Here is a 23,361-nt window from a genome sequence, read left to right as displayed (position 1 = left end):
AACATACTGGATGAACATATTTAGCTCATTACTTGCTGTAACAGCTACTTGTATATTTTATATATATGACGACTTGAAAGGGAAACTTTATATTTAGCCTGCTGCCCAGGAAAGCTCTCTATTCTCAGCATCATCTGAAAGATTTTCTTTCTGTTGAGCAAGGGGCATCCAGAAAGGCTCCCGCCATCGGTTAATCCCTGACCAAGCTCCAGCATCCCTGGGAGCAGCCCCCAAAAGCTCGCTTTGAGCTCCCTCTGCTGCCCACCCTCTGCTCCCTCTGCTGCGGAAGCCCTTCCCAGCGCATCCCTGGCTTCTCCAGCAGCCGGGATGTCCCTGCTCAGGGGCTGTTTGACTGTTGGTGAGCCGTGAGGCGGGTGTGAAGCAGCGCACAGGGTCAGAAATTCCTAATTCTTTGAGCTCCGAATTCTGCAAAAACCACAAGCGCTCAATGTTATGGGCTCCATAGAATCATAGAATTGGCTGGGTTGGAAGGATCAGAGATCATCAAGTCCAACCCTTGATTCACTCCCGCTGCAGTTACCAGCCCATGGCACTGAGTGCCACATCCAGTCTCTTTTTAAATATCTCCAGGGATGGAGAATCCACCACTTCCCTGGGCAGCCCATTCCAATGCTTGATCACCCTCTCGGTAAAGAAATTCTTTCTAATGTCCAACCTAAACCTCCCCTGGCACAACTTGAGACCGTGCCCTCTTGTCTTGCTGAGGGTTGCCATGTTACGCGTCTCTGCCCTGGATGGAGGCAGCAGCCGCCGTCGCAGGCTGGGGAGGCCTGGCTGGCCCGCAGCCAACCCCCACCGACCCTGTCCCGATCGCAGCCCCTGAACGCCTCCGTCCCGCGGCAGAAGCTGCAAAGTGCAGCAGCAAAGTTTACAAAACCCGCACGGCCGAGGATTGGGAGCTGCAGGCGGCAGCACGGCCGGAACGGGCTGGCTGGGGGTAGCTTTCCTGCTCCTGCGGGCCGGGACGGCTCAACCCCGGGGGGACGGGCAGGCCTGGCCCGGCTACCGGCCCCGAGAGGCACCTGGGGCGGCCGTGGGTTCGTCGCCCGCTGCGAAGTGCGGGGAGCGGCGGCGCTGCCGTCGCCATGGCAGCGGGAGGGCCCGCCCGGCCCGGGCCCGGCCCAGGTGCAGCTGTGCGGTGCCGCTGGTCCATTTAGCCGCGGAGCAGGGGGGGAGGAGGAGACTTTGAGGTGTGTTCCTGCTCCGCAGCTCGGCCTAGGCTGGCTGGGTGAGTGGGGCTCCGCATGCCGGCGGGTGAGGGGAGGCGGGAGGGTCGGGGGAACAGCCCTCAGGAAGTTTCACCGAACTTTCCGCTGAGTCCGCGGGGCGCCAGGGGCGGGTGTCCGGGCTCGACTTTGAGCCCGGCGGCCGGAGGTGGGCGGCCGCGCTGAGGTGAGAGCGGTGAGGGGAGAAAGCGCTCCCGGGAGCTGGGGCCTCCGCGGGCTGTCCCCGCTGGGGCTGCGGAATCGCAGGCTCCTTGGGGCGGCCGCCGGACTGGGGCCGGGCCTGCGGGGCCTCTGGTGGGAAAGGGGTTCCGCGGCTCGGGGATGCCGGCCCCTCTCCGGGGGAGCGGGGAGGCTGCAGGAGAGGCCGAGACCCGGCGCTGTGGGAGCCCATTCCCGGCCCGGGACTGTGAGGCTGTGCCGGGCAGGCGGGCGTGAGGGAGTGGAAATGGAGCGGGAGAAGCGCGGGCTCCAGCCCGGGGAGCTGAGGTGTGCCCGGAGCTCTGGGACCCCCGCTCTTGGGGGGGCTCATGCCCGTGCTTGGCGGAGCAGGCGGGGCTGCCCCACTCCCAGGGGAGCCGGCTGGGGCTCTTCTGTGCCTCGTAGTTTGAAGCAGGGGAAAAACGCTTCACTCTGAGGTAAAGATGGTGCTTTGAAGTTATTGTCACCCTGTCGTGTTAGATGTAGTCAAAACTCCTTCATCACACTGCTGAGTGCACTGATTCCTGTTAGCCTCGTAGATGAAGATTGTGCTTTGTGCTGTCTGCTGGTAACTTGAGTGTGAGGCTGCTGGCATGCACTGTTTCTCCTACTGGTCTCTCTTTAGCTAGGTGTGTTTCTTGTAGGACCAGCAGAACAACAACAGGCAAAATGACAACTGTGAAGTATGAACAAGGGGCAGAGCTGACAGAAACGTCTGGGTGAGTGAAATGAACTGCACCAGTGCGTGGGTTTGGGATTGAAGTATGCTGTGTGTGGTCCCCAGTCTAGAGTGTCTTAGTGTTTTAAAAATAACAAAGTGACTTAGCGATGGAGTGCTTGGCATTTATAAGTCATACAGTCTTTGTATTTCCCTCCTATCACCTTCAAATGCTGTTGTCTAGAGCAGTGATACCATTGAAAGAAATACACTGTTGTGATTGGCTTCTTGCAAGGAGTTAAGAACTAAGAAGTTCAGAGCTCCCAGCCCTGAAATAATAAGCTCATGGCAGTAAAAACCTCTGCTTAGAGTATCCAGACATACTGTCAAGGTTTCTTGTAGAGCAGGATGCTCTTGCTCTGCTCCCCATAAAAGCCTCAGGTCTTACCTTCTCTTTAGCTATGAGCAGTAAAAAAGCTTATGCTCTGCATGGAGGTTGTGTGTTTGGAGGAAATAAGTTTGGTTTTTTTTAGTGTATCCTCCTTTTTTCTTTTCTACCCCAGTAGTCAGAAACCAGATGTAGGAGCTTGTGGCAGAGAGCTTATTTCAGCTTGGGCAATGAGTAGATGTAAAACACTCAGCAAAACAAACTCCCTCGCAGAAAAGCATTATCTAGAACTGATTTTTTTTTTTGTGTGTGAGAACACAGTGGAAAATGTACTCAAACTTGTTTTCTGTTTTCTTTTTGTGTTAAAGATTGGATTCCTAACTCAAAACACTATGGTTGTTCTTTCTTATTGAGGGCTATTTTAATCACAGTAGAGGATAAGAAGAAGGTGTTTGGTGCACTTCATGTCTACAAATGTAAACAAGTGATCTGCAGCAAAATTGCTGTAGCAGCAGCAACTTGCTTTAATAAGTGAAGCATTTCAGCTGTACATGAAGTGGAAATTCCCAAATTACCATAAAAATAGGTGGGAAGCAAACCTGAATGGCCAAATATCACTACAGCTTTGCTGCAGTTCTAGGAACAAAGTGACAGTCTTTGGTTTCTGGAGACACTGGAGATGGAAAATTAGCTTTAAATACCAAAACTAGTGGAAATAATTCCTCTCTTCAGCCTAATACTGAGCACAGGTGATGAACCATCAGTACTGGTTGCTGACACTGTAGCAAATGCATTAAAGGTTTAACTTTTTGTTGTTGTTTAAAGGGGGGTTAGCCCACACTAGAGGAGCAGTGGTGGTGCATGGGTTGCTTATGTAGGATGAAGAATACTTGAATCCTTTGAGTTACACTAATGCCTCAAACATGCTAGATTGCCTCAGAACAGCATGGAAACATCAATATTGAATATGTGTGTGTGTAGTTCCTCCTGTCCAAGAAGTAATGATGCCAAAGACAGCCACAGCAAACACTGTGGCTGAGCTATTATGTAGCACAGTATTTCTGTGGAGAAGGCTGAATTGGAAACGTCTGGATTTGGATGTTACACTTAATTTTCTCTGAAGTTATTATGTGGCCTTTAAAGCTTCTGAGGTGGCTGAAAAAAACTTGATCTAAAGAGGCTCTTTTAGGGAAGTTATGGAAAGCAGCCACCCCCCCCAAAAAATGCTGCTCTAGCACTAACTAGCTCAGCTGCTGCTGCTCTGGTCTTCCAGTTTCCGGCTTGATATCCTGCTCTGCACAAAAACATCTCTGTGCTATGTCTTTTCCTGGTGAAAATGTTAATTCTCTGAACAAGTAGGTTACTGTAATGCATTAATGGCTTTTGCACACTCTAGAGCAATTTTGCATATGCATATTTCCAGCACTTCTAGTGTCTGGACTGTTAAGTCCTCAGCAGACTCTTGGATGCTCTACTTCAAAGTAATTTATGCTATTCCTGGAAAGATCTGTTCCTTTCCTCCCCCCAAAGAGAAACTTGGATTGCTAATGGGAGCTTGATTAGTGCAAGCTGAGGGCTTTGCTGTGCCAATATAGGGAAAGCCTTTCTTTCCCTGGTACTATGCCTGTGCTCTAGCCCAGGCTGCTGCTCATTGCTCAGCTGAGAGTTAATATTTTTTTCTCTGGAACAGTCAAGGGTAGCAGTGTGTTAAACTGACATCTGTATCAGTATGTGACTTCTGTTATTCCTTTGCCAGCTCTCCAGCAACAAAAGAGGCCACAGTAAAGATTGATGATGGTCGTGATGAAGATAAACCTGACAGCTGTTTCAAGTAAGAGAATGATACACTAAACACCTTGTTTACCTCCCCCCCCCCCAAAAAAAAAAAAAGAAGTGGAAATTTTTGACCCAAAATAAGGCGGCAGGTGGCTTGCTGAAGTAGAGAGAAGCCCAGTAAATCACTTGATACTGACATTTGGTCTAGTACATAATAAAGACAAATAAGTTCAGGGAGCTTCTTTATGCCTCTAGAGATGAAAGCTCAGCCCAGGAACTAGTAAAAAGTCCATCATAATGTGGAGAATGCATAGTCCAAACTTCACTGATTAAATTTTCCCAAAGGAGTGAGTTTGGGAGAGCACAGAAGCACACATGCTGGTGTGAAAATGAGGTGAATGAGTATCTGAGGGAATGAAAAGCAAGTCATCAAGACTGACTGAACTTGCTAGTGATTAGCTCTGTTCTTGAAGTAGTTATTTCCTAGCAGTGTTTCAGTCTTCTCACCAGATTGCTAACTCTTACTCTTAACTGGCTTGTCAAGTCAGTGACAACTGAATAGCCTTGTTTCTCTGTTCCTGCAGTCCAAGAACAATGAGATTAAATCTGTTATCTCAGTTCTTCTATGTGACAGCACATCTTTGTAGAATTCATAAGCTGGTGTTTACAAGTGCATTTCACTAAGGTTTTAAGCTGTGAGCAGATGTGCCACGTTTTATTCAACTTATTTAAGATGTTAACAGGCTAATTTGGAGTCGTGTGTATATATTTCAGTTTCAGTGCACCTAATAAAGTTCTTAGACTGTGGAAGTGGAAGCCTTGGTGTACCTTCTACATGCACATTGTAGGACTGACTAGGCAAAGAGGTCAACAAACTGTTAGTGTAATTATTGCAGTGATTTGTTAGATACTGGACATTCTAAATGCAAGAACCTCCTATCTACCAGACTGCTTTCAAGGCAAGACTTGTTATTGTCTTCCGTGGGAAAAGCAGGCACCACTTTTTAACTATCTCCTTGCTTACATATGCAGATTCTTGCTGCCTAGATAGTGTTTCTTAGTTTAAAGTTTTGAAATTAGTAACACAAAATATGGGCTGATTCAGTAAGCCCAGCAAGATGCTTCCTTGTTGCTTCAAAGATATCCAGCCTTGTCTAAACAGAGTTACTGAAATGTGGAGGAGGTACACCAGGTGGAATGCAATGCTGAAGTTACCCAAGAGGAAACGAATAGCTCAAAGGCCATCACTGGGGTGCAAAAAGACTTCCTGTAACAGTGGTACCTTCAGTGGCAGTGGAGAAGGGAATTGTAGTAACTGTACGTAACAAAGATAGGGTAGATGTGTGAACAAGAGGAATCTGCCATTAATTTTCATAGTCATAGAATCATAGAAAGTTAGGGGTTGGAAGGGACCTTGAAAGATCATGGAGTCCAACTCCCCTGCCAGAGCAGGTCACACAGGGATGTGTCCAGATGGGCCTTGAATGTCTGCAGGGAGGGAAACTCCACAACCTCCTTGGGAGCCTGTGCCAGTGCTCTGTCACCCTCACAGTGAAAAAATTATTCCTAATATTTTTATGTAACAGCTATGCTCCACTTTATATCCATTGCCCCTTGTCCTATTGTTAGTTATGCCTAAGAAAAGCTCCAGTTCTCAGTGTGTCGGAACTTTTGGTAGGTCCTACTGTTAGTGATACACTTGGAGATGATGTTTTTCTTCTAAGTATCTAAGAAAAAACTTGGTACTTCCAGTAGATAAGTAATCCCAAAATTATTTAACAGACTGGCAATCTGTTTTACAGGCTGTCATAACTTGGAGTAATGGTTTTTACTTTAGTTGAAGGGGAAGCCCAAGGAGACTTTCAGATAGTAAAATAGTTACACAAAGGCCTGGCTTTAAACCAGAGGGCTAAAGCATGCCAGAGAAGCAAAAAATGTTCTGTAGCTGGAATCCTGCCAGGACTGGAGATAGCTCTCACAACTGGAAGAATTTTGCTTCAGTAACTAATTTTCTTAAGTGGCAATGGAGTCTCCAATCTGAAAGCCAAACCTTTATTCTCTTTTAAAGACAGAAGAGGGATTTGTCTTCCTCTGTTCCAAAAGCACAGAAGCAGTAATAGAGCTATTAACAAGTATAGCTTTTCCAGGCCTGGAAAAAAACCCCTACAGTATAATCTTGTATCTTGAACAAGATGCCTTAAGAAGAAGTTTATCCTTTAATATTCCTCTTGACTTGTAGCTGTTATCCAAGTCCACTTCTTAAAGCTTATAACTGTGCATTAAGGCGGATTTATAGTGTCACTGAATAGTGTTACGCATAAGCACATACTACTTTACTTCTAGGGCCTGTAACCACTGATACTGCTTCTAACAACTGATCAAACTGTTACTTTCAAGTTCTGTATTAACCTGTACGCTTCATGAATGTAACAGAATAATCTCCTCTTAGAGAAGTCACTACCATACTGAGTTCTAAAACCAAATCAGTGTGAAAGAAAGAGTGCAAGAGTGCTCTGTGGCTAATACCAGGAGCAAAATGTCACTTGTCTTGATGTTGATTCTCTTCTCTTGCAGTGCAATTCGGAGAAAAATTTCCCCATTTGTCATGTCATTTGGATTCAGGTAAAAGATCACACTTGTAATAATATCAGCAAGGTAGAAATAGTCCTTATTTCTGGTGTAAGAGCTTGGAGAGTTCCTTGAACAACAGTGACTCCAGCCTGCTATGCCTGGAAAGTAGTGAATCCCCTATCAGCCCCTGACTTCAGAGAAGTATTCTTATTGGGAAAGAAGTCTTAAACAGGTATCACTACATTCTCCAAGGAGAGCTGAAAGTCAGGGCTGTATATCTGCTTGACTTGAATAAAACCTTTTTAGTGGTTTATGCCAGGCTGTGTCAGCCTTTACACAACCAGTTGATGAGTTGTATGCAGTTTATGTGCTGAAACAAGGTAAGCCATTCAAGACACTTTTAAGGGACTACACCAAGTCATAGGTGGGTGGGAAGCTAAGCTGAAAGACATCACTGACACTTCTGTGCCTTAAATCAGGTTTACACCACTAGTAGGTAGCTATGGAATTTTGGGTTAGTAACTACAGGTGAGTCTGAAATAAATGTGCAGTTCCACATGGATGATGTACTCTGTGCAGAGCACTTTAAAAATGCAATCTGAATCCTTCAGCTGCTTATACAAACAGGCCTCAGTCTTTATACATAGACAGCACACTCTAGCTGGAACTTCTTAAAAATCTGGGCTTATGCTCTTCACCCAGTAAATGTCAGCAATTCATTACTGTCTGAAGTTAACTTGTGTTTTTCTTTTTGCAGGGTATTTGGGATTGTACTTATAATTGTGGACATTACAGTTCTGATTGCGGATCTGGCTATCAATGAGAAGAAGGGTGTTAGATTAATACTTGAAGGTGTTTCCCTGGCAATAGCATTCTTCTTTCTCATTGATGTTCTCCTGAGGGTGTTTGTTGAAGGGTAAGATGTGAGCAAAAGTTAAGTCAGTGTGGCAAACCCTCAGGCTAGTAAGGAAGCAATGCTTCTGTCTTGGGCTATGAACATGGCTGCTCTGTAGACTAATTTTCTGGTCATAGACAATGACCATGTCTGCTCCTGGCTGTGTATATTTGCTGTTACCCTTCCATAGAATAACTTGTAAAGTGCTTTGGGGATAAATGACCACTTGGAATCTGCATCAGCTTTGCTGTGACTCTTACATGTAGACCAGGTGTACCATTCTTTTCTTAGTGAGCCTTCAGTGCTTAGTACTTAAAACTACTTCAGCAGAGCTTTTCTCTAGCAATAGTTCTGTAGCAGTGGTTCTCTTCCTTAAAATGTGTTTGTCTTTGCTCTCCATATGGGTTTGTTTCAGCATCAGGAACTATTTCCAGTCAATACTGAATTTTCTGGATGCACTCATAGTGGTGGGCACTCTGTTAATTAACATGACATACTCCTTCTCAGACCTTGCTGCAGCAGAGAAGATACCAAGGTAAGAATTGTGTGGCAGCTGTTAAATGTGAACTCTTTCCTTGATAGTCCAAGAATTTTCTTGGGTGCATGGAAGCTAGATGTGTACATACTAAATAGCCAACAGAAACTTGCTGTAGTCTAGAATAGCCAAACTTTCCCTCGCTGATCCAAAAAAGGGAAAGAAGTTAAACTCTTTTTTAAATTATTATTTATTTTTAAATTAAACACAAACCCCAAAACAACTCACTACCCCCCAGTTCAACTGACTTCTGGGCACAAGGGGAGAAATGCTCTTCTAGAAGAAACCAACTCAAAATCTAGTTACTGAAGAATCCAGAGCTGGACAAACAACTAGAAGTACTCCTTGTCTCTAAACTAGGTTTCAAAAAGTAGAATTGTCAAAGCAATAGCTTTTTAGCCTCAGGATCATAAATGGCTGCTTCCTTCTAGGTCTTAAAACGTTAGTCTGAATTTAATGATTACTTCCCATCTTTTGAACCAACTTTTTCTGAAGCAGTTTTCATACTATAACATCCAGTTAAAGGTGGGAGAGAGCACTGCAACAGGGGAATCTAGACTGCTATATTTGCTAGGTAGTGTTATAGCCTATGCTGCTGTAGATCAGTGTGTGCAAGTTCCTTTTATTCTGGCTTACTGAAGTTGGTAGGGATTTTGAATAGGCTTTGCATAGAGTCATGTAAAAGGGGTGTTCACACTCACACTCTGAGATCCTCATCTGGGGCCTACCATCTCACTCATGCAATTCTTAAAGCCCTCTATAAGGCTTCTGTCATTAAGGGCTCTTCAGTCCTATTCTGACAAAAATATTACTACCTGGCACTAGATGATACTTCAGACTTGGCCAAATTCCAAATCTTGATGAGGTGGTCTTCCCACCTAACACTCCAGCAGTGTTCACACAGTCTAGATAATTGTCCATAGCCTACCTGGGGTTTATTCCTTTTTCTTCTCATAGGCCTTCCTCAAGAAGCAATCAGCAGTCTTAAAGCACCTGATGCATCTCAGAATAATTAGAATCTGAGCATGTGAATGAGAACATGTATGTAAGAAGTGAAATTTTGGTTACAGTCCATAGAGATAAAATGCCCTGGTGGAGGGGCATGGTGTCTATTTCTGACCTAGTCTAGCTGAGTGTGCATGGGGATGTGTTACCTGTTCTGTTGAAGCCTGACTAATGAAAGAACATTAAGATGAATGAGAGCTGGATATCAGCCTAGGAGCTAATGCTTAACTGGCTAACATCCCAAAGGGCAGAACGCAAAGTGTTTATCTTGAACAGCTGCTTCTCACAGTTGTGGTTCAGGCTGGGGAAATAGACTATAGAGTCTTAACTTCTGCTGGGTCAGCTCCATGGCTGCTAGCTCCAGGAGAACTGTGTTTTGAAAAGAGCAGGGTGATCATGAACTAGGAAGGAACTGGGATTAAAACTGAATCTGTCTCCCAAGTGTCCAGGAAAACTTTGTCTTGCTGACTTAAGGCTCCACATCAGCGGAGAGTAGACTGTCTTTAACTGGAGGGGATGGCATAATGTTTCCAGAATATTTGTCCCCCTTACTGTAGGTATTCTCCAGGCTTCTCACTGAAGTGTATCAGGACCTGAAATATGTGCATGTGCTCATGTGCCATCTTCAGGAATAAATATCATTTTGCCCTAGTCCCTAGGGGTATGTGAAAGCAGCTGCCCCTGTTCAGTTGTTTTGGTAGAACCCCTCACATAAGCATCTTGTTGGCTTCAAAGTTCAACAGCAGTTCAAAGTTCCTTAAACCAAAGCTTCTGTTCCAGTTGCTGAATGATTAAACACAGGGTTTATTCTGATCTGTTCCTAGGTTTCTTAAACAAGGCATGATATTTACAGCCTGTCTAGCTTCTCTTTTCAGCTATTTTTCTGGTGGCTACCAGTTTGGGGAGTTTGGGGATAACAACACAGGTAGCATAGAAGGACTTTGTTGCTTGCTGGGCAGAGGTGTCTAAAAGTCAGTTTGAGCAACCAGGGGGCTACCTACTTCTAGTAGCTGTTCAGAACATGTACTTCCAAAGAATTCCTCAATGAAACCATAGTATTCTTCAAGCATAATATTATTTCTCCAAAATCAGCCTGAGAAGTCCTAGTTCAGCATATGAAACAAAGCTTTAAGCTGTCTCTGAAATAGCTTTTAAGTAGTTTCAAGCTTTGCATCTAAGTTTGTGTTCATTTCATTTCATTTCATGGTGAAACTGACTCCTCTAGAATGTTTACTTTCCTCCGAGTTCTGAGAATTGCCATCTTAATAAGGGTGTTTCGTCTGGCTTCACAAAAGAAGCAACTTGAAGTGGCAACCAGGAGAATGGTAAGTTGGCCTCTTAATATTTTTAGGCTACTATTAGGTTTTCCAACTCCTGTGTCTTTCTCCAGGTGGGCATCAATGGTGAGCAGCAAGGCTGCCCACAGCCTGTTGGTCTGCAGGTGGTCACATTAACTAAGCAGCATGGGTGTTCAGTGTCCCTGACAAGCTGCTGGAGATTTGCCTCCAGCTTCAGTATAGCTAATATTTCTTAATTTTGTTCAAGTCAGCAGCAACTGGATCTGAAAGGACAGCATATCAAAGTGATTGCACCATCACTGTATCTCAAGTGGTAATTTCTAGTTTGTGTGGTATACAGACTGTTTTCTCTGACATGAGAGAGGAAAGGAATTTTAATGCTTCTGCTGCTTATTCCAGATAAAACCAAAACAACCTAGCTGGTGAGCCCCTATCCATTGTGCATGCCTCCTCTTATTAGAGGAGGGGCATGGAAGTGGTACTTGAAGCTTCAAGAATGCCCTCCTCCAAGGGAATAAGCAGTGTTGGTTATGCTGCCCTTTCTTCTTTCCCTCAGCCCTCAAACACTCAAATAGCAATGACAGATTTGTGCTGCAGACTGCAAAGAATTTGCAGTGTTCTTTCCTGCAAGAATAAACTTTGATAGTTGAGGGTAAAACTGTGTGGAGTTTCCACCTAAGAGCTAACACAATAAGTGTTATTCTTGGCTAATGCTGTAAACTTTGCTGTAGCAAAATAGTGCTCTGCTGCTCATACCTTCAGGGTCTGGATGGTTGGACTAATTCTGCTTTTTTTTCTTTTTTTTTTGTTTTGGCAGGTCTCTGAAAACAAAAGGCGTTACATGAAAGATGGCTTTGATCTGGATCTCACTTATGTTACTGGTTTGTAGAAACAAATGACACTGCAGCATGTTACATCCTGCTCATTCTAGTTATTCAGTCAATAAGTGCTTGATGTGAAATACAGGGAATGTTTTAGATTGATGAAATTTAAGTATGAAGTCACTCCAGGCCTACTCCTTTTCCATGGGATTTTAAAATATGGGTTCCTGACACTGTTCTTGGGGTGTGCCTTCTAGGAGAGAGGTTGTACATGCTGCATGTAGTGATAGAAATTCTCCTGAGGCCTAGGGAACCAGAGCTAAGAACTATATAGACTAGCTTGTAGTATTTTTGCCTGTGATTCTATGAAGACTGGTACTTAATGGTAGCTGATGCTTCAGGAAGCATTAGTTTCCTCCTCTAGCTATAAAAAGTGCAGAAAACCTTGCAGAAATGGGTTGGTGGTTCCAATAGATCAGAAATAAGCTGTTTCCTAATGATGTTGCTCTCAGTCATGCCTGCATGCTGGGAGGGTTCCCCCTGTTGCTTCTGATTGCTGTCTTTTTTTTTTTTTTTCCACAGATCGCATTATTGCTATGTCATTTCCATCTTCTGGGAAGCAATCTTTCTATAGGAACCCTATAGAGGTAAAAAAATCTCTTCTCTACCAAGTTCAGTATTTCTGAATGCTGTTTTACTTCTAGGTTGCCACTAGTTTGTATGCAGACTGGATTGCCAGGTCTTAGTTCTGCTGTCTTGGCTGGTTGGAATGACTGAATGATGGTCTCCACCATTTGTATTGTAGTTTCTTAACTAAGTGGGATCTATATTGCAGTGTGCACACACTGGGGCTCTTATGCTCCTGTTTCTTGGGAATGCTTCAGAGAACTAATCAGTTCTGTCCCTGGCTAGTAACAGTATGAGTGAACTGTATGCTCATCTGCAAGATGTTTAAAAGATCTGCATTGATTCCCTTTAGAGCTGTGCTGTCTGATACTGTGGAAACATCTATCTTCCCTGTCCTGTAGATTCTTGCAGTAGTAGTTTTAGTCCAGACAAGAATCTGAGCTCTTGGACTGGAAAGGCCTGCTGTTCAGGGGCTGTCCATGAATACAGCTGCTGACCCTATGTGGGGATGGGGGATGAGGTGGCAGTAGAGCACTAACTAATCTGAAGTCCTGTCTTCCTATTGTTTTAGGAAGTTGCAAGATTTTTGGACACTAAACATGCAGGTCTTTATAAAGTCTACAATCTCTGCAGTAAGTATGTTTAGTTGATTACTGAAATACTGCTAAACAGAAAAACATCTTTTAAAGATATGAGGCTGGAGGTACCTGATCTGACAGATTTCAAACTCTTGGAGAATTATGCAGCTGCCTGGCTATTTCATTTGTGTCCTGGATGCAACTATTGACTTTCAGCATCTAATACATTGTACCAGTGCAGAGACACTGGATGCGGTTTAGACTTTCTTCCTTATGCTGAGCAGTTGCTTCAGTGTTCCAAAACTTGTGTTAAAGAAGTGAAAAGCTAAATTTAGACTAAAATACGGGATGATGCTCATTCTAAATGAGAAGACTGAGGTGAATTAATAGTTAAACACTTTTCTGTTTAGAGGCAGCTAAACCAGTGAAAAATACCTCAGGTAAAAATATCCTGTAGTTTTTGCTTTCATGGTGCACCTTCAGAGCTGGTAGCAGACCAAGTATGATATAGAAGCATCAATACTGAAGTTGTGACAAAGTGAAACTCTTCTCCAGCCAGCAGAGGGCAAGATGAGGAGGCAGATGGGGAGTGCAGTGCCAGCCAGCTCCTTCCTACTTCGTGGGTGGTCGCTGCTGTGACTGACCCTGACAGTACATCAAAACATTAACTTTCAGCATTAACTTTCAGATCCCTAAATAATCACTATGGAAAGGAATGCCCATCAGGGTCTGGAGGTGTTATTCTCACATAAAAGTGAGAGGTGTGTAACTAGAAGCCTAGCAAGCATGGTTTCAGCCAAATTACCTCATAGTTTCTCACTTTGCTTTGTCTATTTTTACTGCTTTAAACACTAGTAAATGCTCAGACCAGCAGTTGTGCCAGAAGCAACTTTCTTTGTTGCAAGCTTATTCCTTTTCCTGGTGTAACTCCAGATCTTGCCTTCTAGGTGAGAAAGGCTATGACCCCAAGTACTTTCACTACAGGGTGGAAAGGATCTTTATTGATGACCACAATGTCCCATCACTACAGTGAGTCTTGTCGAGAGAGATGAATAGATCTTGATGAATCAAGATAGTTTGTGGGCATTTGCTTTGATCTGCTGTTTTTTTTCTTTTATCTAGGGACATGCTGAAATTCACTGCCAGCGTTCGGGAATGGATGGGACAAGATGAAAAGAACATCATAGCAATTCACTGTAAAGGAGGCAAAGGTGAGACTTCTCATGTGTAACCTGTGTATGCTACAAATTACATGTTTTGATGGCTTTTTTGATGTAAGCATGGCCTTAGCCCATAGCATGAGATGAGTTTTGAGTCTTAACTTGACATTCTGCAGATGCTGTGATGACTACCAACACTGTAGTAAGGCTCTGTGTCCAGTATTAAGCAACCCCATTTCTAGGTAGCCTAGATTGGTTTTTAAATTGAGTTGGCATCTGATCTCTTGAAACAGGCTGCAGTAATGTCCTGCTGTCCTGACTGCTGGGACAGCAGTCCTGCAGGAGTGGCTGGTAATAGGGAGCTGCTGAAACTGCTGCTACCCAAAGTGTTGAGCTGCTGCTACCAGGGAGCTGCTGCTTTGGCTCCCTGGCAGTCAGTCTCCCATGCTGACTGTGGGTGTATATATCATAGAATCATAGAATTGGCTGGGTTGGAAGGGACCTCAGAGATCATCAAGTCCAACTCTTGATCCACTCCCACTGCAGTTCCCAGCCCATGGCACTGAGTCTCTTTTCATCCAGTCTCTTTTTAAATATCTCCAGGGATGGAGAATCCACCACTTCCCTGGGCAGCCCATTCCAATGTCTGATCACCCTCTCAGTAAAGAAATTCTTTCTAATGTCCAACCTAAACCTCCCCTGGCACAACTTGAGACTGTGCCCTCTTGTCTTGCTGAGAGTTGCCTGGGTAAAGAGACCAACCCCCACCTGCCTACAACCTCTTTTCAGGGAGTTGTAGAGAGTGATGAGGTCTCCTCTGAGCCTCCTCTTCTCCAGGCTGAACACCCCCAGCTCCCTCAGCCTCTCCTCATAGGATCTGTGCTGCAGTCCCTTCACCAGCCTAGTTGCCCTCTTTTGGACCCACTCCAGGACCTCGATATCCTTCCTGAACTGAGGGGCCCAGAACTGGACACAGTACTCGAGGTGTGGAGTAATATACCTAAACCTCCTTAATTCCTTGCAAGGGGAGAGTGGAATTGTTGTAGGTACTGCTGGATCTTAAATCAAGATACACAAGGTATTGTGTGATGGGCTAGTCCAGGCTACTGCACACAGGCTGACCTGAGGGTGCTATCTGCAACCTGTGGTAGTGTGGGAGCTGTTGAAGTACATAGATAGCTGTGTAAATAAGCCAAATATCCCTGCAAACATCTGCCGCATCTTTAGCCTCCTGCTTTTACTACTGCAAATATTTGGCTTAGTCCAGGTAGTTACTAATGTATAAAGAAGGTTCTTGCTTCCACTTGGATCTGTATCTTAAAAAAATTTGAAAAATTGAACACTGAAGCTATCTGCAGGCCAAAACCAGCTTGAAGAACAAGCATAGAGAGGAGTGGCTTTAGTTCTGAGATTTTAAAATCAAAACTGAGATTATATTGGGGTCTTAGTTCTAGCAGTCATGAGGCCTTCTTAATAGGGTTGGGGGGGAAAAAACATTGGATCAGAGTAACAACTCTTGAGGTTTTTAAAGCATTGGCAAATGCCAGTCTATAACCTAATCTAGTACTGTGTACTTGACTTTATCCCCTGATAAATAGAGTTTGCAGATACTGGACAAATTCCTAAGTATCTGTGAGGAATACGACAGGGAAATGTGGGCATTGCTTTCAAGGAACAAGTTAATACACTGCAGTATCTTCAGTATCTTCAGCTCATTCTTCCCAGTTATCTCCTGTTACCTTTTCCATTTCAAAAAGTTGTAACTTCAAAGGTATTGGGCATTGTTTTTGTGACAATGAACTCCTGTAGTTCAACCTGTCTCTTCTAATACAGGCAGGACTGGAACAATGGTCTGTACCTGGCTCATAGACAGTGACCAGTTTGAGAGTGCAAAGGTAAAAAACTAGTGTCTATTTTTTTGATCCTTCTGGTGTTCAAAAAGCCCCTTTCGAACCTACCTAATTGGTGAAGTGCACTAGTGCTCTGCAAAAAGTCTGGGAAAAAAAATACCATAAACAACACTTTATAAAGTTCTTAATTTCATAAAGTTCTTGCAAGTCTTGTTACTGTGGAAATTCCTTTCTGATGAAGACTATTCTTGATCAGAAAGAATTGGGAAACTAGAACTTAAAAAGAATGCCAACTCTGAAGTGTGCTTTTTTTTTTTTTTTTTTTTTTTTTGAGGCATGGTGGATCTTGAGCAACAACTTTCTGAAACTGTCAGCTTCTGTGCATGCTGTATTAAAGATAGCATGAGGGTTTTTAAGTGCAGCTTTTTCCCTAAGCTCTCTAAGTGATGTGAGGCATCAAGAATTGCCTTGTATTGCAGCATTGCAGCTAAAAGCCCTTCTGAGGAAAGGGAGGAAGATCAGCAAGTCCTGGCCAGGACAAGTGCATGTGCTGCTTTAGTATCCCAGGGCTGCAGAAGGCCCAGGCCACCCAAGGCAGTCTGGCCAGAGTGTATCCATTTAATCTCTTGTTTTTCTCAGAGTTTGGTTTGTGAAGGTCTGAACTAATGCTCAGTTTTTTCTGTCAGAGAACTTTAGAAATACAGGTGGTTCTAAAACAGTTGCTGAAAAGGCACATTGATCTTATTCAATGAGTTTTATTAGCATTCTTTCATGGGTGATAGATTAAATGTATCTGGCTTCCTAATTAGTATTTTCTTACTTAGTTGAAAGTGCCTTCTAGAAGGTACCAGAACACCTATTGTATATTTTTACTTGCATTCCAAGCCTGGAATAGTGTAATACTGGTTTAGTATCCACTTCTCAGGAAGGGGAATGGTGGTGGGATATGTATCTTGACTCCTGCCAATTATCTTCCTATGTAGGAAAGTTTGGATTACTTTGGGGAGAGAAGAACTGATAGAAGCACAAGTACCAAGTTTCAAGGTGTTGAAACTCCATCCCAGGTAAGCTTGAGCAAGTCCAGTACCAGCAGCCAAACCAACACCAGCCTTGTGAGAACTTTATGCTACCCCACCTCTCCTGCCATGTTAGAGGTATAGGTTCCTACTAATGCTTAACTCCTGAACTTTCTGTACTCTCAAGGGTTGGAAGACTATCAGATGGTAGGGTTGTGTTTCATCTTTACCCTCCTCTTTGTTCCAGCATGTTCTTTTTGCCTTTCTCTGTGTAATATCATCAAATCTGAATTATGCCTTCTAAGATAATTGTTGAGCTTAGGAGTGCTTAAAGTCTAACCCCAGTGTTCAAGCAGGGTGAGCTTGAGCAGGTTGCCTAGGGCTTTGTCCAGTCAGGTCTAGAATATTTCCACAGATGGAGATTCCACAACCTCTCTGGGAAAGGTGCTGCAGTGTTCGCACACCCTCCCCAGAGCATGACCCTGTCAGACAATGGGGGCTGTGTACTAAGGATGCACTGAAGCCTGCAGCCTGGCCTGGGGAGGGCTGTGGCACTGATAGGGCTGGCTGGAGGAATGCATCCTCCAGAATCATAGAATCATAGAATTGGCTGGGTTGGAAGGGACCTCAGAGATCATCAAGTCCAACCCTTGATCCGCTACTGCTGCAGTTACCAGCCCATGGCACTGAGTGCCACATCCAGTCTCTTTTTAAATATCTCCAGGGATGGAGAATCCACCACTTCCCTGGGCAGCCCATTCCAATGTCTGATCACCCTCTCAGTAAAGAAATTCTTTCTAATGTCCAACCTAAACCTCCCCTGGCACAACTTGAGACTGTGCCCTCTTGTCTTGCTGAGAGTTGCCTGGGAAAAGAGACCAACCCCCCCCTGTCTACCCCCTCCTTTCAGGGAGTTGTAGAGAGTGATGAGGTCTCCCTTGAGCCTCCTCTTCTCCAGGCTGAACAGCCCCAGCTCCCTCAGCCTCTCCCCATAGGATCTGTGCTCGAGTCCCTTCACCAGCCTGGTTGCCCTCCTTTGGACCTGCTCCAGGACCTCGATATCCTTCCTAAACTGAGGGGCCCAGAACTGGACACAGGACTCGAGGTGTGGCCTCACCAGCACTGAGTACAGGGGCAAACTGCATTCACAAGGAAATACTAAACAAGTTATTGCCTCAGACTACAGTCTGGGGCTTTGTGCATTTTGATTGACTGTGGGGTGTGAGATGGAACTGGTAGCAGAGATACTTTAGTTACTGGTATAAAATAGGATGGGGGTCCAGCTGTCCTGCAGAATGTGCTTCTATAAAATAGAAGTTTCTTGTCCATTTTTAAGTTCTGCTCCTTTAAAAGTTACAATATAAAAGCTCTTCTTGCTGAACTCAAAAGTACAGAATTCCATTTAAGCCAGAATGTGAGGCTTAAATACTGCTTAAAAATGTAGATGTAGAATTTGTCTAGAGGATTGTTTGAACTGGGAAGGGGAAAGAGCAAATGCTACTTCTTGGCTTTGAACTTAGAAAATCTAAGAACTTGGTGTAGGAGATCTATTTAATTTTGCTTCTACCTAGAATTAGTCTGTGGAGTGCAGATACTGCATAATATTTTTGAGTTTTTTTCATTGCAGAGTAGGTATGTTGGGTATTACGAGATCCTGAAAAACAAGTATAACTTGAAACTCCCACCAGAGAGACAACTCAAAATAAAAAACTTCAAAATCCACTCTATACATGGTAAGAACTCTTGAATTTGTGCATTCCTCTGTCTGCTAATGGTTTCCTAATAAAGGGAGCTGATTTTTCTCTTGGTCTAACTAAGCCCGTGATAGGAATGTAGACTTACTGGGATTTAAGAATTCAAATGACACAGTTAAAATACAATGAAATGCATTTTGGACTGCAATTGCCCCATGCATTCTGTCCCTTTTTGGGTGTCTGGCTAAATGGAGGCTCACATACAACCTGCTCTGTTTTGGGAGGGGAAGTCACTTCTTGAGTGAGATTAGCTCCACATGCAGAGCTGGATCCACTGATGTTTTTCAGCTTGATATACACACCTGTTTCTGTACATGTGTACTGGTAATTTTCTTAAAGGGTTCAGTAAGTGGAACCAGACTCTCTACATTAGTCTGTTGCTGCTCCACTAGTAAGACTCACTTCCCACTTCACAGCAGAGCTTTCAACCCCTGGATCTTAAGTTACCTTTAGGATTTGAATTCCCTAAAGTCTATTATGAGGCATTCTGGGAAGAACACACTTTTGAATGGGATTGCATTTCATTTTTATGGCCCCTTGTGTTTCTACTTCTGTATGTCCTCTGGTGTAATGCAACTCTTTACTCCTAGGAGTTGGGAAGGGTGATGGAACTGATATGAAAGTGCAGATAATAGTGAGGAAGCAAATTGTACTTGAATGTGTATGTGCCAGTCAAAGAAACTGCAAGGTAAGAGGACTATTAAATCATGTCAGCTGAGTCACAGAAGCTGAAATCTGACCTACAGGTCAAAAATACCATCTTGTAAAAGATGAACACTGGGCACAGAGCTACCTAAGTAAATGGATGCTATAAACTATGGGAGAATGAAAAAGCAAAGCTTTGCTAAATCACAGGAAAAGTGTGGCAAGATAGCAAAAGTTTTCCCTAGAAGTCAATGAAATGCAATAGCTTGCTCTGACTTGAATAGCTTAAATTATTGGCTATTATTCTAGCACTGCTATTGCATTGGTATACCATGAATACTAATTCATGGTGTTAACATGAATCTTGTCCCTCTGCAGTAACTTTTATGAAAAGTAACACCTTATTCTGTTATCCAGCTCTTCTTTGATTCTGAAAGTGACACTGTAGTGATTGGCTTGGAAGACAGCCCTGTTATAAGTGGTGATGTGAAAGTCAGATTTGAATCACGTTCTGTAAGTAAATGACAGCAGGATTCTCACTTGGGTGTGAGGGGAGGCTGCAGTGCAAACTGCAGCTGGGTGGGTGCTGCCTGCACTGGGGGAGGCAGAATGTGTGTTCCTCCCCATGGACTCCTGCTGTCTGGAGCGGCCCCACTGCAGCAGCTGTTGTTCCACCTCAGCAAATGTTGCTACATCAGCCTGTCAGGCAGGGGAGGCATCTCTCTGTTCATACAGTACAACCAAGACACCTTAGTTCACAGAGCCACAGAATCAGCCAGGTTGGAAAGGGCCTCTGAGATCATCAAGCCCAACCCTTAATCCACTGCCACTGCAGTTCCCAGCCCATGGCACTGAGTGCCACATTCAGTCTCTTTTTAAAAACCTCCAGGGGTGGAGAATCCACCACTTCCCTGGGCACCTCCCTCCATTCCAATGTCTGATCACCCTCTCTGTAAAGAATTTCTTCCTAATATCCAACCTAAAGCTCCCCTGGCAGAGCTTAAGTCCATGCCTTCTTGTCTTACTGGCAGCTGCCTGGGAGAAGAGCCCAAACCCCCCCCCCCCCCCCCCTGGCTACCCCCTCCTTTCAGGGAGTTGTAGAGAGTGATGAGGTCTCCCCTGAGCCTCCTCTTCTCCAGGCTGAACAGCCCCAGCTCCCTCAGCCCTTCCTCACAGGACTTGTGCTGGATCCCTTCACCAGCCTCAAGTACCTGCTGCTTCTAATGTGGGTCTCTTCATTGTATGAAGTGTGGGTGGCCTAGTTCTGAAATAGCTTCAGTGAAAATAGTGATCTGGGTGTGATATTGGGCTCTGCAAGTGTACTGACTCTGGTAAACCAAACTATTGGGGGCAGCTGTGTACTCTTGCTCTGCAAAAATGAGTCTTACTGCCTAATGGAGCCTTTAAACGAGGTCTTTCTGTTTAGGATCTCCCAAAAGGCTATGATGACTGCCCATTCTTCTTCTGGTTCAACACTTCCTTTATTGAAAATAACAGGTAAGTGATCATAGTGACTTCCTTCATAACCTAAATTGTGGTGTCTGAACAGAGCTGCAAGTTCATAAACAGTACTGGAAGCTGAGATAGCTGCCTGGTAAAGACTGTCTTAGCTTCTCTGTGGGTACTGCTCTCTGATGATTAACTGCAAGCATGTCAACTGCCTATTTGCAAGTGTTTTAAATATATGAGCTTTTTATATTAATCAACTTAATCTCACTGGACTTTTTCCTCAGCACTCCTAAGTTATTAAACTTGAATTCAAAACAGTAATGGTAACTGTTGAAACCTCTCCTCTGCAGCATGGCTGACTGAGAGGTTGGAACTCATTCAGCAGCTTAGCAAGCAAACTTTAAAACCAGAGTTAGGGGTATTGCTGCTTGGGATCCCAAAGAAGGTCTCTTCTACTGCTTTTCACAATTTTGTTAAAGTTAGAAATTACTGTGGTTTTTTCTTGTTGAGACCACAATTCCTGGTGGAGTTCCAGCCAGCAAAAGTTGGACTTGTCTCTCTCACTAGGAGAGTGATGCAGAAGTGGGAGGCAGAAGGTCCTTCTCTTCTATTTATCAAACTTCACAGACTTAGAGAAACAGTGTACTTGAAATATAATTACTGTACTCTCCACAACTTGTATAGGAAGGAAACAATTTTTACTTACTTGATCCCATCAGAGCATGTGGAGAAGTAGCTATAAGTCTGTTCATAACTCTAAATTTAATATGCTGAACCAGCAATGTACCTTGTAGTGCACCTAGGTGCAGAAATCTAGTTAGACCAAATGAATACCTGGAGAGGTGTATGACTGCTGCACGATAACCCCTGTCTCTATGCCCCTAATCAGCCACAACTGATGTACAAGTGCTATGAAATAATAACTACACATTTACTTTGTAAGTAGAGACTATGCCTTGTGAGCTAGACAGAATACTGAAGCAAATCCTTGCCATTAGGAGGGTCAATTATTAAATTCCTGCACCTCACCTCCCATCAGCAGGCCTTGCACTGAAAGTAACACTAATTTTACTCTAACAGTCTTGCATCCTGGAGCTCTGGGAAAAAAAAAAAAAAAACCAAAACCAAACCCAAAATCCTAAAACCAGCCCACAAGCCCATCAGATTGTTTATATATTTCTTGGACTACTTAACATCCAAAACCCTGTGTAGGCATGGCTGATGGCTGTCTGAACTTAAGATCTGGGGTTATATTTAATATTCCAGGGCTGAGCTTGAAGTTCTTGGCTGGCTGAAAGAAAAAAAGCATATTTCAGGCTGTAAGATCCACTACTGAATTTTGTCTTTCAGGCTCTACCTTCCCAGGAATGAGCTGGATAACCCTCATAAGTCTAAAACATGGAAAGTCTATAGTGAGACATTTGCTGTGGAGGTGAATTTTGTTGAACCATAAGGGAAAGCCAAAAGAAGGGATGTGTAAAATTCATCTCTGCCTGGATGGCCTCCTGCTTCAGTATGAAGTGAAGCAGTCTTGTTTTGATGTACTTGATGTATATCTGTGTAGATACAACTTCTCAAATAAACTTACGTGAAGTTCTGTTGTGCAGAGCAATAATACTTGGATGAGTTATTTAGTGCCAGCTGTCATGTCATGTTAATGAGCTGTTGGATCATTTGGAGCTCAGCTGTCTCTACATACAGGTAATCCCTAGTTTATTATTGTAAGACAGTTGTCTCTCTTTAAGCAAGAGCATTAGCCTGATGGTGGGTGGAGAAAAATCTGACACACCTTCCCTCAGCATCAGGGTTTTCCACAGGTTACTAAAAACCAGGAATTTGGAGGGGGGAATAGTAACCTGGCACAGGCAGACTGTACTTCTTGAGGAGTCTTGGTATCCAGCTCACTTCATCAGAAATCCAGGCAGGGTTTAGCACCTGGCCTGGGAGCTGAGTGGGGGTTGGAGACTGCTGTGGTAGGGCACCTGCCCACAAAGGGCTGGGGTGGCACATCAGCAGCCCAGGGCCACTTAGCCAGGATTGCCTTTACCTGCTTGTGAGGGGTTTGATCTGTGCACTTGCTGCTTTGAGCTAATGCTGCAAATGCTCCCTCACCCTGCTTGAGCTGTACCAAAACCTGTAATGCACAGATGAGGATTATTCTGTTCCCAGCTGTTCTCAGCAGTGCAGCAAGACTGGGCAGACTGTTCAAGTCTTCCCTGCTGTGACACATGATGAGGCTTGCTTCTCCAGCCTTGGGAACCAAGAGCAGAAGGGGATGGGCATGGCCTTCTACAGCTAATAACCAGCTAGTGGAGTAGGCAGAGGGGTCATAGACTTCCCAGGTGCTTACTTGAGGGCAGTAGTGTGCTACAAAATACACACGTGGACTCAGGTTTTGCTGTTGCTGTGTATTTAGGTGGTATTTAGGAGCTGGGCTGTTTGGAAGCTGCTTTCGTCAGCATTGTACTTCAAGTGTGGAGGTTGAAACCTGTCTTCAGTGACAAAGTGTTCCACCAGTTCTTTGCAGTTGTAGGTGCAGAATAGGGCAGCTTAGATAATATGAGTGGAAGCAGCTGGAGCTCATGTAGTGCAAACTGCAAAATACCCTGCTAGAGCAGGCTCATATAGCATAGTTCAGTTCTATACATCTCCAAGGACTTTGCACAAACCTTGATCTCATAACTGCTTCTCCCCCAGGTTGGAAGTTCCCAAGTTGTGGCTCTTGACTCTTTTTCTGCCCCCTTATGTCTCCCACAAGAGCCTGGTTCTGTCTCCTCTCATGAACAGAGTAACTGCAGGCAGCAGTGAGACCTCCCCTCAGTTTTACAACAGGTGAACAACCACAGTTCTCTCCACCATCCATGCTATTTGCCCTCTGCTTCACTTGCAG

The 23,361-nt window shown here is 44.2% G+C and overlaps 1 protein-coding gene across 2 annotated transcripts; it reads left to right on the top strand.

Moving 5' to 3' along the window:
• Positions 1-1,114: 1,114 nt before the first annotated feature.
• On the top strand, positions 1,115-22,086 carry LOC139793525 (phosphatidylinositol 3,4,5-trisphosphate 3-phosphatase TPTE2-like). 2 transcript variants are annotated; one of them, XM_071738337.1, is made up of 19 exons: positions 1,115-1,249; positions 2,090-2,164; positions 4,248-4,322; positions 6,842-6,889; positions 7,596-7,754; positions 8,149-8,268; positions 10,499-10,598; positions 11,389-11,452; positions 11,975-12,039; positions 12,591-12,651; positions 13,545-13,626; positions 13,720-13,808; positions 15,591-15,652; positions 16,591-16,671; positions 18,251-18,356; positions 18,968-19,065; positions 19,440-19,535; positions 20,449-20,519; positions 21,822-22,086. In XM_071738337.1, the coding sequence occupies exons 2-19, from the start codon at positions 2,115-2,117 to the stop codon at positions 21,922-21,924; spliced, it is 1,530 nt and encodes a 509-aa protein (XP_071594438.1). In that variant the 5' UTR covers positions 1,115-1,249; positions 2,090-2,114; the 3' UTR covers positions 21,925-22,086. The 2 variants fall into 2 exon arrangements, with proteins under 2 accessions (XP_071594438.1, XP_071594429.1); XM_071738328.1 differs by lacking the exon at positions 1,115-1,249 and adding an exon at positions 1,305-1,413.
• The last annotated feature ends 1,275 nt before the right edge of the window (positions 22,087-23,361 follow it).

The sequence above is a fragment of the Heliangelus exortis genome, chromosome 1 (assembly GCF_036169615.1).
Source record: "Heliangelus exortis chromosome 1, bHelExo1.hap1, whole genome shotgun sequence".
NCBI classification, from domain to species: domain Eukaryota; kingdom Metazoa; phylum Chordata; class Aves; order Apodiformes; family Trochilidae; genus Heliangelus; species Heliangelus exortis.
The sequence above is the reverse complement of the archived record's forward strand: the minus strand, read 5'-3'. Positions and strand labels throughout refer to the sequence as shown.